Source organism: Chrysochloris asiatica, unplaced genomic scaffold (assembly GCF_000296735.1).
Source record: "Chrysochloris asiatica unplaced genomic scaffold, ChrAsi1.0 scaffold00043, whole genome shotgun sequence".
Classification (NCBI taxonomy): Eukaryota; Metazoa; Chordata; class Mammalia; order Afrosoricida; family Chrysochloridae; genus Chrysochloris; species Chrysochloris asiatica.
The window spans coordinates 19,085,062-19,101,120 of record NW_006408561.1 but is presented as its reverse complement, the minus strand read 5'-3'; the positions used below and the strand labels follow the sequence as shown (position 1 = coordinate 19,101,120).

Here is a 16,059-nt window from a genome sequence, read left to right as displayed (position 1 = left end):
TTTTCCAACTACTGATCCTTCCTCTTTGTTTCCAACCTTTGCTTTCCAGTCACTAGTAATTATCAGTACATCTTGATTGTCTGTTGGCTCAAATTCAGACTGAAGAAGTTGGTAGAATTCTTCCATTTCATCATCACTGACTTTAGTGATTGGTGCATAAATTTGAATAATAGTGGTATTAACTGGTTTTCCTTGTAGGTGCATGGATATTATCCTATCACAGACAGTGTTGTACTTCAAGACAGATCTTGATATGTTCTTTTTGATGATGAATGTGATGCCATTTCTCTTCAACTTGTCATTTCCAGCATAGTAAACAATTTGATTGTCAAATTCAGAATTGCCAATAACAGTCTATTTCAGCTCACTAATGCCTAGGATATGGATGTTTATGTGTCCTTTTCATTTCTGACAACTTCCAATTTTCCTAGATTCATACTTCGTACATTCCACGTTCTGATTATCAGTGGATGTTTGCAGCTGTTTCTCTTCATTTTGAGTTTTGCTCCATCAGCAAATGAAGGTCCTGAAGGCTTTACTCCATTTGTGTCATTGTGGTCAACTCTACTTTGACAAGACAGCTCTTTCACAGTCAAATTTTGAGTGCCTCCCAACCTGAGTGGCTCCGTTCTGGCACTGTATCTGATATTATTCTCATGCTCTTCATCCTGTTTCAATATTCAATATTCTGGTGCTGACAGTGTCCCTTCCACTGTTATTTATAAGAATTTCAGTGACTAAATATTTGGGAGTACTCCGACTCTCCTTCTTCCTAGTCTATCTTCATCTGGAAGCTAAGCTGAAACCTGTCTACCATGGGTGATCCTCCTGGTATCTAAAATACCCATGGCGTAGTTTCCAGAACTACAGCAACACACAAGCCACCACAGTATGACAAACTGACAGACAAGTTAGCAGCTTTACATTCAACAATTCAAACACATTTTGTTTCATCTTAATGATTGCAATCTCTACAGTGTAACATCACATATTCCACTTTCTCCCTATTTCTTGTTTCCTTTCCTCCTCCATTCTTAACCCTTCAGAATTTGTTCCTTGGGCAAATGCTGCACTTTTGATCTAAATGGTTGATTATTTTCAAGAGTTCATACTTCCCTAGTGTCATTGTTCCCTTTTACTGGCTTGTCTATTGTTTGGCTGGAAATTGAGTTATGAGAGTTAGTTCATTTCCAGGCCCAAATGAGGAGAAGTGCCACCGTCTCTATCCAACCAGTAAACGCAATAATTTTTTATAATTCTGAGTTTTGTCCCACATGTGTCTCCCACTCTATCCAAGACCTTCTAATGTGAGCCCTTTCAGAACAGTTGATAGCAGTAACCAGGCATCATCTAATTCTTCTAGTCTCAGTCATGGAAATTGACGTTGCTGTTGTCCATTATTCCATTGGACTAATTGTTTCCATGGATCTTCAGTTTTCATCACTCTTCTTTCCACTAGTTGTACCTTACATGGCCATTTATGAGCTTTCAAGACCCCAGTCACTACTCACCAGAATAGGGTGTAGAACATTGTCTTTGTAGACTGTGTTATGCTAATTGACCTTGGTGTTCCTTGAGAGTATTGTCCTGAGACCTCCAGGACCAGGAACTCATTTCCTCAAGGTATTTGGTTATGTCTGAGTTTTCATACTTTGCCCCTTATGTGCTCTACCACATTCATGGATACATTTGCAGCAAATTTAAATAACATGTACAGATATTCTTCCTTTGTAAAACTTATATTAGTGTCCTGTTGTGGTGCTGTAGGATAAACACTGGACTGCTAACCACAAGGTTGGCAGTTCAAATTCACCAACAATTCCCCAGAAACCCTATACAGGGTCACTGTGAGTTGGAACTGACTCAGCAGCTCACAACAGCAACAACATAATTCCACTCTTCTTCCCACACACATTCAGCCTATGTTTCTATCCATAAGTCTCCTCATAGATCACTGCTGTATAGTTAACTTTTTAAGGAAACTGTCTTAGGGAGGAAAATATTGCAGTCCCTATATGAAATCACCACAAAATTGAAGATGTTACATCTTTTTTAACCAACACTAACACATCACTAGGCCACACTAGAAGGTTCTAAAGGCCCCAAAGACAGACTGTCTTGCATTGAGTATGTTCGGGATGAAGTGTGCTGTTTGTATGTGCTTACTTCATCCATTGCCAATTGTGTCTGTATGAGTGCCATTACTTAAAGAGACAAACTCTATCACCACTGTCATCTTAGATATCTTGTCATTAAGTGTCATCAAGTCAGTTCTGACTCATAGTGACCCTGCATAGGGTTTCCAGGGAGAGGATGGTGAGTTTGAACCTCAGACCTTGTGGTTCAAACCAGTCTTGTGGTTGAGTGCCTATCATACAGTGCCACACTAGGACTCCATTGATAGTATTTATCAGAGTAAAATAAGTTTCACAGGTAGAAAAAGTGTAGAACTATATTTGAATGCAGAACATAGTAGGTGCATGAAGCACACTCATAGAGGAGTGTTGTGTGCCACCAAGTCCTGCGTAGTGCTTCCAACAGTAGCTGGTGGGTTGGAACTGCAGTTAGCAGTCCAGTGCCTATCCTACTGTGCCACACCAGAGCCCATCAAAGAGGGGTAGCTGCAATCACTATTATTACACTAAATGTATAGTACCTGAGGTGGGAGAGGTGCCCTGATGACCCAGCTGGTTAAACATTACGTTGCTAATTAAAAGGTGAGCAGTTTGAGCCAACCAGTTGCTCCTCCATGAAAGAAATCCTATGCTAGGAGCCATTCTACCCTGCCCTATAGACTTACTATGAATGAAATCACTAGAAGGTAGTGAATTTGAGATGGTAGAGCTTGGGGCTGCACCTCCTAGGCATGTCACATAACTGAGGTTGTGTTATTTGGTGAACAAACCAGAAATAGAGAGGATGAGATTCTCTGGTTAGTAACCTATAATCCTGTTGTTAAGTGTACATTAATGCGATGGACTGCAAAGTTGGTTTGAACCACAAGGTCAGCAGTTCAAGCTCACTAGCTGCTCCTTGAAAACCCTATATAGGGTCACTTTGGGTCAGAACCGACTCAGTGGCACTTAACAACAACAGCAATACCTAAGAAGTCAAAGCTCCAACTTTGTAGATAGCTTATTGTTGTTGTTGTTGAATGTCATCGGGTCGGTTCCCCACATTAACCCACAGATGTCTATTATATGTTATTAAGTCCTGTCAAGTTGGTTCAAACCATAGTGATCCTGTATAGGGTTTCGAAGGACCAAATTGTTCATCCTACAGCGCCACACCAGGACTCCAGCAACCCTACACAGTGATTCAGTGCCACACGAGGTCTCCTCAAAACTCTGAACATGACAAATACACTGTTCCTTCAAGAAAACTGAGGAAACAAAAGACACAAATATATGAAACCAATGCAAGTTAAAAAGAAAAGCTTATAAATTCTATTAAACTAAGTTTATTCAGTCTCCATAGTATTAAAGTACCACATAGAAGTCTAAGAGTAATTAGTCACCGTACCTCCTACAGTCCGACAATTAATGAGACCCCCTGAAATGCACAAAAGCCAGTGAGTAGCAATTGCAGCAGGAGATGCAGGAAAGAGGCAGGCACTTTGACCAGGAGGTTAGAATGTGAACCGCTGGATATGCTGAGGAGTCTGTAATCACTGTAAAGCTGGAATAGAGGATAACTAGCACTTTGTGCCCCCACAGTACTCATATTCATCAGCTTTTCTGAATTTTCTTGCTTATTGATTAGTATGGCATGGGGAGCAGCACCAAAGCCTCCTTCACCCCCTTTGTGGATCCGAGAGTATACCAGACATCTCCCACTGATGAAGACGAAGAGGATGAAGAATCTGCAGCAGCAGGTAAGCTAGAAGGTGATTTCCCTTTCTGGTGGAGCCTGGTAAGGAAATCAGTCATCAGTTCAGTTGTAAAAGCATTTACTACTTACTTAGGCCCTGTGTTACAGGGAAGTTTAGTATTGTTTTTTGTAGGAATCCTCAAAATGTCTTCCCCTCCCCCAAATCTCTTCTTTTTTGTTTATGGTAGGAGTCCAGAAGTATCCAGAGACCCTAGAAAAAGTTGTTTCTCAGAGATCTCTGAACTCACCACATTTGTCTCAACAGCAATTTCTGGGTACAATGCTATGCACGCAGTAGGCACTCTATAAGTGCTTGTTGGCCTGTGTTGAGTTCTAGGTGTGTGCTTTCCACTGCAGAGGTCTGTCTGATTTAGAGGAACATTTTGCTTTCTAGATTTCTACAACTCACTAATCATCAAAGCCAGCTTAGGTCAGTGTGTCAAGTGCTAATGTGGTATTTGGGGGAAGTAAATCTGACTGCATATCTTATAGGAGCTGGGGATGGTGTGCTTAATTCTGTAAGATTAATAATTAGTTTTCTAAACCACCCAAGTAATGTCTATTAAGAATGTTTTTGCTAATGGGTAAAATACTGTGTTTTTCTATGAATGAGTCCATGAATGACTTAAAATTTATTCTACTAAAAATAAGACCAGACCATGAAATGTAGATACCTCCCAAGATGCTTTGCCTTTACTGTCATGCTTGCTAAACAGGGAGACATCCCAGTGTTTTGAAACCCCTTTTCCACATCTCCATAGGTTATCTTTTAAGATGCCACTGACCTCTCTGATTCTTTTTCTCAAAGCTCTGTTTACTAGCGAACTTCTTAGGCAAGAGCAGGCCAAACTCAATGAAGCAAGAAAGATTTCAGTGGTAAACGTAAATCCAACCAACATTCGGCCTCATAGTGACACTCCAGAAATCAGAAAGTACAAGAAACGATTCAACTCAGAAATCCTTTGTGCAGCACTGTGGGGTAAGTCAGTGCTTTTTAATGAACCACCTCTCAAACATTAAAAGCCTGTGGGTCTTACTATCAGACGAACACTGGCTGATATGTGGTGTTAGCTGCCTCACTTGGGACTCTTGTGACCTTGGGAGAGACTGAGAGCAATTCTGTAAATACTAAAAGCTAATGCCCTACTACCCAGGGGGCCAGGATCAGAGTCAGAAACAGTTGTTATGTAACAGTAATGGACTAAAGCCACCAACAGAACCACTTACCACACCCACTCTGTGCCTGGCACTATATAGCATGTCCATGTTCTGGATCTGTGATCCCATCAACACCTTGCATGGGGCAGAATAGCATTACATCCAATTCACAGCTGAAAAACCAGTTGAGCGTGTTTATGTGAATTACAGTTATGTGCCGTGGAGTCGGTTCCGACTCATAGCGACCCTTTACAGGGTTTCCGAGGCTGTCAATCTTTATGGGAGCGGAAAGCCTCATCTTTCTCCCATGTAACAGCTGGTAGTTTTGAACTGCTGACCCTGAGGTTAGCAGCCCAATTCGTAACCAATACACTACCAGAGCTCCTAAACCATGCAGGTAGCAGTATCATAATAAACTTGGAAACTACAACAGATGGTGAGTCTTAGGTTTAGCTCAAAACATGTTACATCTGCACTTTTTACTAAAAAGATCTGCGGGTTTTGGCTGACCCCAAACTCTGCATAGATATGATGTGATTCTATCAAATCACTGTTTGGGTTACTATAAATGTCACATACAGATCAAGGAAGGACACGACCTTTCTGTACTCATCTAAAATCCTTTGCTTAGTTTAGAGCACTTGAGGGATGACCAGGGGAAAGTGAGATGCCTGGAAGCTGTTTCATATGAGGTAATGGAGAGGACTGAGTGAGACTCTGTCCTCTGGAGAAAGACAGATGGAAAGAAGATAATATGGCTATCTTTGACTATCTAAAGGGTTGGCAAGTTGAAGCAGGAGTTGATATATTTATGTGGCACAGAGGTAGAAGGATAACAAGTGGAAGAGTCCATAATCATGAATACAGCCCATTGTACAGTGTAATTCTCAATGTGTGTGTGTGATTTCCCTAAAGATGACTTTTTTAGGATTGTAGTTCTCCAGAGCTTTTGTAATGGGGAATACTGCACTAGGATACAGGCTGGACTCGATTTCTATATCTGCAGAGCTCCATGCAGTCACTAGTTCTATGGTTCTCAGGCTAGTAAACCTTCGTTTGAATTGGTCCATTAGTTCCTTAACAGAGAGCAGAGGCTTGAGGACATGGGACATCAGACAGTAAGTTTTGGTGTGAGGAAGAGGAAGGGTTTTTTCCCAGTGGGATTTGGAAATGGGGAACTCTGTTATATGGTGATTACTGGACTCCTGGTGTGGCGCTGGAGGATCAGCACTGGACTGCAAACCACAAGGTCGGCAGCTCAAACCCACCAGCCACTCCTCAGAAACCCTATACAAGGTCACTGTGAGTCAGACTGCACTTAACAACAGCATTATATGTTGAAGGTGGGTAGGCTAGAACTAAATAGGATTGAGAAGGATGGTATTTACTGAAAGAGCCAAAAAAAAGGTGGTTGTTACAGGAAAGGAATAAAGGCAAATTGTGCTAACTTCACATCTCTGCTAAGGCTCCTCTTGAGAGGGATTTTTCTATACGTGGTAGTAAATGCCTGGATGTAATGTATGTTGCTACCAGTTTATAAAGGAAACTGGAAATTTTCATTACTGCAGGGACAGTGATTTAATTACTGTGTCAGATCGTCTACTTCTCTGCTCCCTGCTTAGTTGCTGTTTGCTCATTAATTCGTATTTATGAGGCACAGTTTCCTAAGTTTTATGGGGTCCCAAGATGCAGAAGATTAAAGCCAATTAAAAAAATCATTGTTGGGGTGCTTCTTAAATTTTCAGGTGTAAACCTCCTCGTGGGAACGGAAAATGGCCTGATGCTTTTGGACCGAAGTGGGCAAGGCAAAGTCTATAATCTGATCAACCGGAGGCGATTTCAGCAGATGGATGTGCTAGAGGGACTGAATGTCCTTGTGACCATATCAGGTATGTTTCTAGGATGACTGAGGTCTGCACAGGTGGGAGAGGTAATCACCTTGTTTCTGAAGAAATGGTGAGTTCTGTCTGACCCAGCTAACAAGTAATGTGAAAATTATAGCTATATAGCCAGAGCAAGACCATCCCATTTTACTACGTGGAAACTGACCTCCCAAGGAAAGTGTCTCAACTCTGCATTAAATCTGAATTGGACAGAGACATAATCACAAAGACAGTGTATTGATAAGCCTTTAACCTCTGGCAGAATTCAACAAGGATCTCTTTAAGGGGTCAGAGTGCCAGTCATTACTATCTACTTTCCGATAGAGAAATCAGAATGTAGACCTCTGAGAGTGGGGATTACTTTATTGTTTTAAACTTTTTACGATGAATTAAGTGAAGGTTTACAGAAAAAAATCATCCATTTTATATCCAACAAATCACACACTTTGTTTCATCTCAATGATTGCAATCGCCTCCATGTAACAACAATTATCCCAAGTACTCCCTGTGATTTCTATTTCCATTCCACCCTCCTTCCTAACCCCACTGAACCTTATCCCTAGTAAATGTTGTCCTTTTGATCTTGAATGGTTGACCATTCTATAGTGAGCGTATCTTACTTGTGTTGTTGGCCTCCACTGTATACCTAGCACCACTTGATTGAAAATTGGACCACAAGGATGAGTTCCTTTCTAGACCTGAAGGGTAGACAAAGATCATAGTCTCAAGTTCCTCCCGTCTCTTTCTGACAAGTGAGCATGGTCTTTTTTATAATTTTGAGTTTTGTTCCACATTTCTTCCCTCTCTACTTGCTTATGTGATCCCTTTCAGAGCAGTTGGGAGTGGTAGCCGGGCACCATCTACTTCTTCTGGTCTCAGAGTTGTGGAGACTGTCGTTCATGTGTTCCATTGGTACATTTGACTAATTGATTCCACATGTCTTCAATTTTCATCACTCTTCTTTCTTCTGCACATCAAGAAACCAATAGTTAGACTTTAAATGACCATTAATGAGCTTTTAATATCCCAATCATTGTTCACCAAAGTAGGATGTAGAACATTATCTTTCTGGACTATGTTAAGCCAACTGACAAATGTGTCCCAGAGACTATGGTCCTGGGACCATAGGCCCATCAACTCTCATTGCCTCAAGGTATTTGGCGATGTCCAAGTTTTCATCATTTTGTCCCCTTTATGCTCCACCACACTCATAGGTGTGTTTTCAGCAAAGGTAAATACCTATGTACGGACATCCTCTGTCAAACCCTTATATGTTTGTGGGTATACTCCCACTCTCCCTTCCATGCCTGTTCAGCCTGTATAACACGATTGTTGCAGGATTGTGTATATCACAGTATTTACCTCTATCCCATTGAACTCTTGCATTCTTCCCTGTGTCTTCACTATTCTTCTGCAACCTCTGTCTTGTATATTGTCTTCCCCCTCACCCAAGTTAACATATGTCTACCCTCTAGCCTGTAAATTATTCTTCCTTCCCTCCCACCCCTGGTAACCATAAAAGAATGTTTGTTTTAGCATTAAAAACCGTTTCATGAGTTTTTACAATAGTGGTCTTATACAGTATTTGTCCTTTTATGATTGACTAATTTCACTCAGCATAATGTTCTCCAGGTTCATCCATGTCATGCAGATTCATTATTCTTCAGTGTTACATAGTATTCCATTGTGTGTATGTACCAAAGTTGATTTATCCATTCTCCCTTCAATTGATGGGCATTTAGACTGTCTCTATCTTTTTACTATTGTAAATAGTGCTGGGATGAACATGAGTGTGCATGTATCTACTCATGTCATGGCTTTTATATCTTGTGGACATATACTAATTAGAGGGATTGCTGGGTCATATGGTAATAGTGTTTCTAACTTTTTGAGGAGGCACCATCCCATTTTTCACAGTGTTTGTACCATTTTACAGTCTGGGAAAGGAGAATTTTATAAAACAGGAATTTCTCTTTGCTCACAAGAACAGCACTTACTGTAGTCCACTGATGTTTTGCCAAGTTCAGCTGGCACACCAGGTGATTGAGTCTGCAGAGAGATTTGAGTGTGAGAGTTAATACTGCTAAATTCTGCAATTTTCTGGTTCGCAAAAAGAATTTTAACAAATCATGGAGATGAAAATGAAGGCTTTATCATTATCAGTTAGAAATGTAACCTGAAAAAAAAAATCAATGGTTATTAAAAAGAAAGATTTTTTCCATCCACTGTACCAACCACACATTAGGGCCACCTAGCTGTTGTTAGCTGCTATCAAGCCAATCATCAGCTCATGTGACATCTCACATAACAGCCCCAAACACTGCCCGACCTTACAATAGTCACAAGGTCAGGCCCAGACTATCAGGTCTTCATAATCCTTAGGGTTTTCTTTGGTTGTTTTTCTTCCTGCTTGTGGAGATGTGACAGTCCAGGCTGCATCCCCAGAGTAGTAGTTCAGACTCTCAGAGTATAGTAGCTACCATGATGTTTCCAATGTGCAGCCAAGATTGACATCCATGACCCCACAGTCAGCCGTTGTTTCACAAAGAGACAACACCAGGCGATGGGGCTGAACTTTGAAGAAAGTTCAGCTTTCCAGCCATGTTTCTATTTTGAGAAGATGCCTTCACTTGGTGCTACACTTCACTCTACCTTTTACCTTCCTATTGACTGCGTAGAGTATCATCTTTCTTTATTCTCCCCAAATGAGGAGAATAATCCTTTCTTGTCCTTTGTTCTGGTTAATTGCTTTTTTGATTGCTATGCTAGCAAGTCAGAATTAAAGCCATGCATCTGCCAGTCACCTCCTATAAGTGGAAATGCTCCCTGAAAAGTCATGTTCGGGCTTCATTTTGTTGTTAGTGACATGTCCCTATTCTTAAGAGTGCAACCATTTCCTCTTATCACGAGGCACAGATGAGGAAAAGAGAAAATGAATATAGAAGCCAAAGATGTCTTGAAGTCTCCTACACTGGCATAGAAAGGGGAAACACTGGTCCTCCTGCCTGTCCCAGATACTGTCATTAGTGCATGGTCTGGGTTTTCAGTACAAAAGTGAATAGTGGCTGCACACTGACTCTTTTAATGTAAGTCATGAATGCACTCTATTGTCAAATCCAGTGTGCAATGCTTTGGTGAATTCTCTTCTAATAATGTACCTTATCTTTTGACACCTGAGAGAAATTAAACAGATGTAAAACCCCAGTCCTAAATGTCTAATTGCTTAGGAAGAGGCACTCCAGTGGGCATTACTCTTACTTTTCTTATCTGGTTCTCAGATAATTTATTGGACTATATAAAATGTTGTTTCTTGTGTAGTCTGTAATGTTTTCTTATTATCTTGTGAGAATCCTTTACACCAGAATACCTTTGTTAAAGGGAATGTTTAAGTTTTGTTTTGTTTTCAAGTACACATCTTCTGTCCTTTCGTATTTTTGTTTTGCTTTTCTTTCGGTGGAACTAAATGCACTAAACTTGTCTAGTGTTTTCTGAACCCAGACCACCTGCACTGAATTGTTTATCTTGTATCCTTTTAAAATTCCTTTAACAGTTAAGTAAAATCTCCAGCCACCTTCCATCTGTAAAATCAAAGAGGAAGGAATAAGTGACTCTGTTAGCCCCTGCTGTTGGGGTAGAGGCTGAGGATAAAGCAGTCAGATGTAACTATGCTGAAATCTCTGCTTATCAACACTTCTTCATGTAATTAGATTTGCATATCCTGGAACTCTTGTCAACCACTGTTGCAGAATTATGTCTTACTGAGATCAGCAAATGCTGTCCTTTGCCCTGGGAAGAAGGAATAATAGCACATTACTTAAGTAAGAAGGAGTCCTGTTGGTATAATGTTTAAGCACTAAGCTGCCAACCAAAAGATCAGCGGTTCAAACCCACACAGGACAGAAGACCTGATGATCTGCTCCCATAAAGTTTACAGCTGAGGAAACCCTAGGGGCAATTGTCCTCTGTTCTATAGGGTTGTTATGACTCAGAATCAATTCAATGGTATGCCACAGCAACAAACTTAATTAAGAAGCTACCTGAAACCAAAAAACAAATTGCAAAATGATGGTTTGTCCAAAATACTTAGAGTTGTTTTAACTATTAGTCCTGGCAAATATAGTGTGATGTGGAATGTACTGGAAAACACTGGTTATATTATTCCTTCACACTAAAATAATTAATTAAATATTTCTATTAATTGAAGTCCTGGTGTGGCACTGTGGGTTAATGCACTGGACTGCAAGGTCAGTTTGAACCACAAGGTAGGTGGGTCAGGCTCACCAGTCACTCCTTGGAAACCCTATATGGGGTCGCCATGGGTTGGAACTGATTTGATGGCACTTCATAACAACAACAAATCTATTACATAAAATGGAGGTAAGGAAGATAAGAAAAGGCTATCTCAGCAAGCTTGAAATTAAAACTCTTTTCTTTCAACAGGAAAGAAGAATAAGCTACGAGTTTACTATCTTTCATGGTTAAGAAACAGAATATTACATAATGACCCAGAAGTGGAAAAGAAACAAGGCTGGATAACTGTTGGGGATTTGGAAGGCTGTATACATTATAAAGTTGGTAAGTCTCAAACCATGCAATTGTTAGTTTGATTTGTTCACACAATCAGAATGATTCTCGTTTTTCTCTCAGATATTGATGATAATGTTTGTAACAAATATAAAACATTGCTGAACCTTAATTAAGTATGTTTGCATTATTTCCAAACAAGTGAGATTGAAGTACAAAGAGTATACTCAGAATGAAGTTCAAGGGTCCAGTTTGAACATATATATGAAGGGACTTTTAAAAAGTTTGTGGAAAATGGGATTAAAAGATAAAAATTCAAATACAAACCTTTTACTTTTTTTTTTTTCAATAAGCTCCATGAAGGCTGAGACCCTTTTGTAAGGGATGAGACTAGCCATTTCATCCATCCCCAAAGAACTGAGGGTCCTGGAACTTTAACCATGCCAATGTAGTCTTTTTTAACATTGCTAACTGAAGAAAAATAGATGCTCTTTTAAGATTTTTTTTTTAACATTACCAAACAAAAAGAAGTCAGAAGTCACCAAATTAGGATTGTAAAGTGGATGCTTAATGATTTCTCATCAAAACTCTCACAAAATTGCCCTTCCTTTGTAAGAGAATGAGCAGAAATGTGGTCGTAGAAGATGACTCTAGTGAAGTTTCCAGGCCCTTTTCTGCTAAAGCTTGTAATCCAGTCCCTTCTTGCTCTGGTAGCATAGAGGTTAAGAATCAGGCTGCAAACCTTAAGGTCAGCAGTTCAAAACTACCAGCCACTCCACGGGAAAAAGATGAGGCTTTCTGCTCCCATAAAAACTTACAGCCTTGAAAACCCTGTACAGGGTCGCTATGGGTCGTAACCGACTCGACGGCACTTAACAACAACAACACTGTCCGGTAACGGTGGGCTTATCAAAACTGTAGTTCAGGGTAGTTAGGTAGCATGCATTTTTCATGGCATTCCAAGGAAAGGAATTTTCCATATTTGCAGAAAGGTATATACATAATTAGACATGGAGACAGAAAAATAAGAAAGTGAAGAAAAAAAAAAAAAATGAGTGAAAGCAATAAGTGTAATCAGCTATAAGCAATAATGATTTGAACCCTGGATATTGATTTAACCAAAAATTGCAATTATAAGTATATTGGGGATGCCAGGGGATAAGACATGCGTATGTGCCTCTATGAGTGTGTGTGTGTGAGAGAGAAAGAGAAAAATACAGAGGCAGAGTGTCAGAGAAAGGGAAAGTATGGGATTGCTTCCCAGTCTAAGACTTTGGAAAATAATGTCTACAAATGGAAAAAATAACAGTCAAGAACAGCATTATAAATATGTTATTTCGAAATTTGGGGTTAGACTATAAAAGAAATAGTTGAAAGAGTCATGAATGGTTGTTTTTAGGCAGCAGAAATCAGGAATGCAGCAAGGCTCATAGAACTGTTTGGCTTTTTTTAGGTATGTAACATTAACATTAAAACATTAATGTTAAAACATAAAACATTAAAAACTCAAAGTTGATTTTTTTTTTTTTAAATAAGAAAAATGGTACAGCTTTAAAACTGTATGCCAGATAGTGTAGATTTTGTGGCTTTTAGGAACAGACAGGTAAAAGTGACTGCAGAATTTATCAGTGATACAGTCAAGAAAACCTGGTACATATTTGAAATAGTAACCAATCAAGTTGGTCCAATTGTGTGTGTCCAGTTATGTATGTTAGCATGAGAGAAGTTGGAACCAAGTAAGTATGTCCTAGGCAAAATATGTAAACAGAAGAAGAATTAGAAGACAAATAATTTGGTTGGTTTTCCTGGGTTGGAGAACCTGTGTGTATCATATACTGCTAACTAGACAGGAAACTCTTCTGACACAGCCTCTCTACCTCCCTTTCCTTGGACTTGCTGCCAAACAACCTTCCCAGATACCTTAACACTACAAAGTGTTCTGGATAGTGATCTTGAAAGTTCTGGTCCCTGAAGGAGTATGTCTCCCTTTATTTACTAATAACATTATTTTGGAGTATTTTTATTTTTTGAGTCCTTGTTCTTACTCTGCAGACCATAGGACTTACGGATGTGCATTTAAAGCAACTTTCTGAGAAAACAAAGATTTATTGTCTGTGAACATATATCCATCACCCTTTCTATTTGTCATACTGTAGTGTCTTACATGTGGCTACAATGCTAGAAGCTATGCCACCAGTATTTCGAATACCAGCAAGTTCACCCATGGTGGACAGGTTTTAGTTTTCCTAAAACAGATTAGGAAGAAAGGCCTGGCGGTCGATTTCCACTATGGATCACAGCAGGATATATTGCTAGAAGATGAAACCCTAAGTTAGACGGTGCAACAGTAGACTCAGACATATCAGCAACCATGAAGGTAGCTCAGGACCTGGTACCATTCCATTCTGTTATATGCAGTGTTGCCATGAACAAGAGTTTGTTGTTGTTGCTAAGTGCTATGGACTTGGTTCCAACTCATAGCAACCTTTTATGGATTTCCGAGGCTTTAAATTGTCAAAGGAGCAGAGCCTACTCAGTTTCAACTAACACCACCACCACTGGCATATATACTGGCTACGGTTTTATCTGTATTTTTCCCTACCACCTAGCACAGTGCTGGGCACATAGAAACAATTAGGAAGTATTTGTTAAATTGCATATAAATTGGTCAAGTTTCATATACATATTCTAATGATATATGATTACAGAGCTATGAAATTCGTTTTTGGTGGTGGTGCAGGTGCCGTGGCGTCAGTACCAACTCATAGTGACCTTATGCACAACAGAACGAAACACTGCCTAGTCCTGCACAACCTCACAATCATTGTTACACTTGAGCCCATTGCTGCTGCCACTGTGCAAATCCATCTCATTGGGGGTCTTCCTCTTTTTCTCTGATCCTTCACATTATCAAGCATGATGTTCCTCTCCAGGGTCTAGTCCCTCCTGATATGTCTGAAGTATGAGGGATGAAGTCTGGCCATCTGGCTTCTTCCAACACAGATTGTTTGTTCTTTTGGCAGTCTACGGTATTTTTAATACTCTCCTCCAACACCATAATTCAAATGCATCAGTTCTTCTATGGTTTTCTTTATTCAGTGTCCAACTTTCACATGCATATGAGAATTTGAACAGTATCGTTCAAATTGAAAATACCGTTGTTTGGGTTAGCTGTGGCTTAGTCCTCAAACTGGCATCTTTGATGATGAATATTATAAAGAGGTCTTGTGCAGCAGATTTGCCTACATCATTTGATTTCTTGACTGCTGCTTCCATGAGTCTTGATGGTTGATCCAAGCAAATAGATGTCTTTGACAACTTCAGTCTTTTTTTCATTTATATTATTATTTATTGTTCCAGTAGCAAGGATTTTTGTTTTCTTCACATTGAGTTGCAACCCATACCGAAGGCTGTGGTTTTTCATCGTCATCAGTATTTTAAATCCTCATCGCTTTCAGTAAGCAAGGTTGTATCATCTGCATGTCACAGGTTGTTAATGAATCTTCCTCCAGTCCTTATGTCACATTCTTCTTCATATAATCCAGGTTCTCAAATTATTTACGCAGCATATATATCAAATAAGTATGGTGAAAAATACAACCCTGGCACACACCTTTCCTAATTTTAAACCATTCGGTGTTCCCTTCGTCTGTTTGAATGACTACCTCTTGGTCTAGGTACAGACTCCTTATGAGCACAATTGTGTTCTGGAATACTCATTTTCTGCAGTGTTGTCCATAGCTTGTCATGATCCATGCAATCAAAAGCCATTGTGTAGTAAATAAAGCACAGGTAAACATCTTTCCTAGTATTCTCTGCTTTCAGCCAAGATCCATATGACGTCAGCAGTGATATCCCTCATTCCAAAACCAGCTTCTCTGTCAATGTACTCTTGTAACAATTTCTTAATTATCAGTAGCAAAATTTTATCTGCATGTGATATCAATGATATTGTCCAATGATTTCCACTGGATGACTTCTCTTTGAAATGGGCACACATATGGTTCTCTTCCACTCAGTTTTCCAGGTAGCGGTCTTCTAAATTTCTTCGCATAGATGAATGAGTGCCTCCAGAGAAATAATGTTAAATTTCTGAATGTTCTCTCTTGAGTATTCCTAGCACTTGGTTTTCCCAAACGTCATATTGTCAAAGCCCCATTTGACCTCCAAAGCTACCATTGGTCCTTCTATCATTACTGGTCTCTTCCTTCTAATCACTGCTGTCTGTTGTTATTGTCCTCACATCAGTAGGCGGACCTCTAGCCGCACATGCAAAATAAAATGGGACCAGAGAGCAGTATCTGGTAATTATCAGAAAATTAAGACCAGCTTAATTTTTAGAAACAGATTTGGCTCAATAGCCAAATAACCACTTGCTGTCTCCTTTTGACTTTCTTTGTGGGATTCAACCAAGACAATGCTGCTCTCTCCTTGTAGTGAATGCTAATATCCAGCATACTCAAATTCCTATGATACTTATTAAAAAATATAAAATGAGAATAAAACATAAAAGCAAACAGTATATCCAAAAGAATTTAAGATATTTCTTTATTTCTCTTGGATATTTCTTTGTTTCTCTTAACAACCACATATATATATATATATATATATATATATATATATA

General features: G+C 39.5%; 1 protein-coding gene across 8 annotated transcripts in view; it reads left to right on the top strand.

Moving 5' to 3' along the window:
- TNIK (TRAF2 and NCK interacting kinase) overlaps positions 1-16,059 on the top strand; it is a 549,276-nt gene that overhangs the window by 522,076 nt on the left and 11,141 nt on the right. For all 8 annotated transcript variants that reach the window (XM_006861839.1, XM_006861838.1, XM_006861835.1 and 5 more), the window contains 4 exons: positions 3,763-3,874; positions 4,679-4,849; positions 6,774-6,917; positions 11,352-11,486. In XM_006861839.1, coding sequence (XP_006861901.1) covers positions 3,763-3,874; positions 4,679-4,849; positions 6,774-6,917; positions 11,352-11,486 — 562 coding nt within the window. The remainder of the gene's footprint in view (positions 1-3,762; positions 3,875-4,678; positions 4,850-6,773; positions 6,918-11,351; positions 11,487-16,059) is intronic.